This window comes from Buceros rhinoceros, unplaced genomic scaffold (assembly GCF_000710305.1).
Source record: "Buceros rhinoceros silvestris isolate BGI_N320 unplaced genomic scaffold, ASM71030v1 scaffold25316, whole genome shotgun sequence".
Taxonomy (NCBI): domain Eukaryota; kingdom Metazoa; phylum Chordata; class Aves; order Bucerotiformes; family Bucerotidae; genus Buceros; species Buceros rhinoceros.
Window position 1 is genome coordinate 1293 of NW_010419665.1, and position 2626 is coordinate 3918.

Sequence of the window (2626 nt, forward strand, 5' to 3'; positions counted from 1 at the left end):
ATAGTCTCTTTATATGGAAATTGACTGTGCATATTAAGATTCTTCAGTTTGGAATCAAAATAACTGAGCAGTTCTGAAACAGATTAATAAAATAATTTTGGTCTGAGTTTATGTGATTTGTGACTTACTTTAGACATTCCCCAGCTCATGAAACAGTCTTGGAGTCCATGTCAGTGTTACAATAGGCATGAAGTTGAAGGATATTCCTCATTTTAGAAACAGAACTCTGTAGTTGTGCATTTCTGCAAGATACTTGTCCATAAAAATTAAAAGCTGGAGAAGAATTCTGAAGAAGGTCTTGCTTAATAAGAAGTTGGCCAGTCTGGCAGAATTTAAAAAAAATTCTTCATTGCTAGTGTAAATACCCTGTACTAACATGTTGTAAATGCTGCAAGTGGGTTGTTAGGGAGTATTAATTAAAACAGGGCACATAAAATCCAGAAAACCTTTTAAATTCCTTTGATTTCTCTAATCAAACATAATTTAGGTTGACTAGTAGTCATCTTATTTAGCTTTTTTGATACTAATTTATTTTATTTCTTTGAAACTCATAGGGCCAAGCTGTGAAAGTATCCTGTGGTCATCGGCCCATATTTTTGAGCTGGATGGAAATCAGGCATCGAGGTCACCAGGGTGAAAGCATTGCAGAGATTAACAGACAGTTAGCAGAGAAACTTGGCATTACAGATGGAGAACAGGTTTGAAATGCAATCTTTTTTTCTTATTTAAATAAACAGTATATTGCAAGATACCTGAGAAGGTAATAATTTAGAAGGTAGCTATGACCTTCTTGTTTCATGTATTTAGACAGTTACTTCTTTTACATCTGCTCATAAGTAAAGCTAACCATCATGAAATGTCTCAAACATGAAAATATTTGCTCATTAAATCAATAACAATTGCCTAAATAATGCTAGGACAGGCTTGTGGGTAGGTCTTTGCAGGGTTGGAGCCACTATCTGCAGTGCCAGTAATTTTAGGAAAACACATTTTTAAGCAATTAAACAATTTGGGAATTATTTTAGGAGACTATTTTGCCCAGAGTTCCTGTTATTTTTAAAGTAATTATTGGTTTACTGCATATTTCTTTTCGGTTAATTTATTTGGGGTTTGAATTTTCATCCCTTTTATTCCCCTGTCACCATATGGCCCCATGTGTCCTCTCTCTTCGAACATGCATTTAAATTGGCCTCTTATTCTTGGACACTGTGTTAAACTTCTTGTAAACGATGCTTTCGTTGGACAGAAGTTGAACAGATGCCCAAGAGGCAGGCAGAGCTTTCTGACCTAGGTCTATTGAAATCTAAACATCCAGGGGTTTTTTATATTAGTAGTTAGAGGTTTAAGTGAACAAGAATAGAAGAGTATTACTCTACACAGTGTTATTTATAGTATATTCATATATACCTGTTCTTTCATATGAGAAATTCTCTTCAGCAAAAGAGAAGACAGCAAAGAATGTGGCTCAAAGCAGTGTACTATCTTACCTTGTTTACTTTTTTAGCATACTCTCACTAGAAATTATCTATTTGCAGAACTTTGACAACTTACTAGTTCAATTGGCAAGTTAACCACCCTTTTTTTGTTCTAGCAATTAATAGCCTTCAACAGTGAAACAATGACAAAGGAAACCTAAGAACACCTTACCCAACTGTTCCGTGGAAATAGTAATCTGTGCAACTGAGTGAATAAATGAATAATTGTGTACCTTTGCCATTGGTTTGGATGCAGGAATTGCATGTTTTCTGCATTTCATAATAATATGCTCTTCTACTTACCATGTTGGGGAAAAGATATTCCTCTCAGCTTCTGCTTCATACTGAGGACCAAGAGGAATTTAAAATCAGTTTTTACTTTTATAAAAGCTGACCTGAAGTAAATCTCTCTCAGAGGACAGACAACTAGTTCTCTCTCAACAGAAATTTAATTAAGTTAATGAAAACTTAAAAATATGTGACATTATATTGTTTGAAAATTGTTACTTTCTGTCAAATGGAACCTTTGGTTTAACTTCTGAAATATCCCTCTAATGCTTTCTCAAAAGCCTAAGCTGCAATAGCTCCTGATACACAGGACCTTAAAACTGCTCTGTGGAAGTGGGGCTGCTTCCTGTGAAATCATTCATAAAAAAACTATTTTTGCTTTTATCTTGTACTTATTCCTCATTTCTTCATCTGTGTCTGCCTTATCTAAGCTTATGCACAACTTGAGGAATTTTTCAGCATTGTAGAGTCCAGGACACTTAAAAAAAAAATGAAAAAATGCAAAGACAGTTATGTGATCAATATGCAGTAGAAATTGGTTATTATTAGCTGATAAAGCTCTTGACACTTTTCACATTTGCTTTCTTTCAGCATTTGAAGTCCCAGGCATGCCCAATCCAATCCATTTCCAATGTCTTGAACATCCATCTTCTACTTTTGAATTGCCTAGTATCATTAGGAAGATGTTCCAAATCGTGAAAATGTGTGACAAAGGAGATGTCAGTTTTCTAGTCAGATTAAAGATGGAACTTTTCTCTGTTTAAAAATAAGACATTAAACATTTTGAAATGGTGTTGCTTTTGCCAGGTATTTATTGAACCTTGTTCCTGCGTTGCCTCCTGTCAGCAAGTAGAGGTGGAACC

At 34.8% G+C, this 2626-nt stretch overlaps 1 protein-coding gene across 1 annotated transcript in view; it reads left to right on the top strand.

Annotated features, from left to right (window-relative positions):
* The first annotated feature begins 605 nt into the window (after window positions 1–605).
* Window positions 606–2626, top strand: part of PEX1 (peroxisomal biogenesis factor 1) — a 24780-nt gene continuing 22759 nt past the window's right edge. The window contains exons 1-2 of the mRNA XM_010139039.1: window positions 606–698; window positions 2571–2626. Of these exons, the coding sequence (XP_010137341.1) occupies window positions 606–698; window positions 2571–2626 (149 nt within the window). The remainder of the gene's footprint in view (window positions 699–2570) is intronic.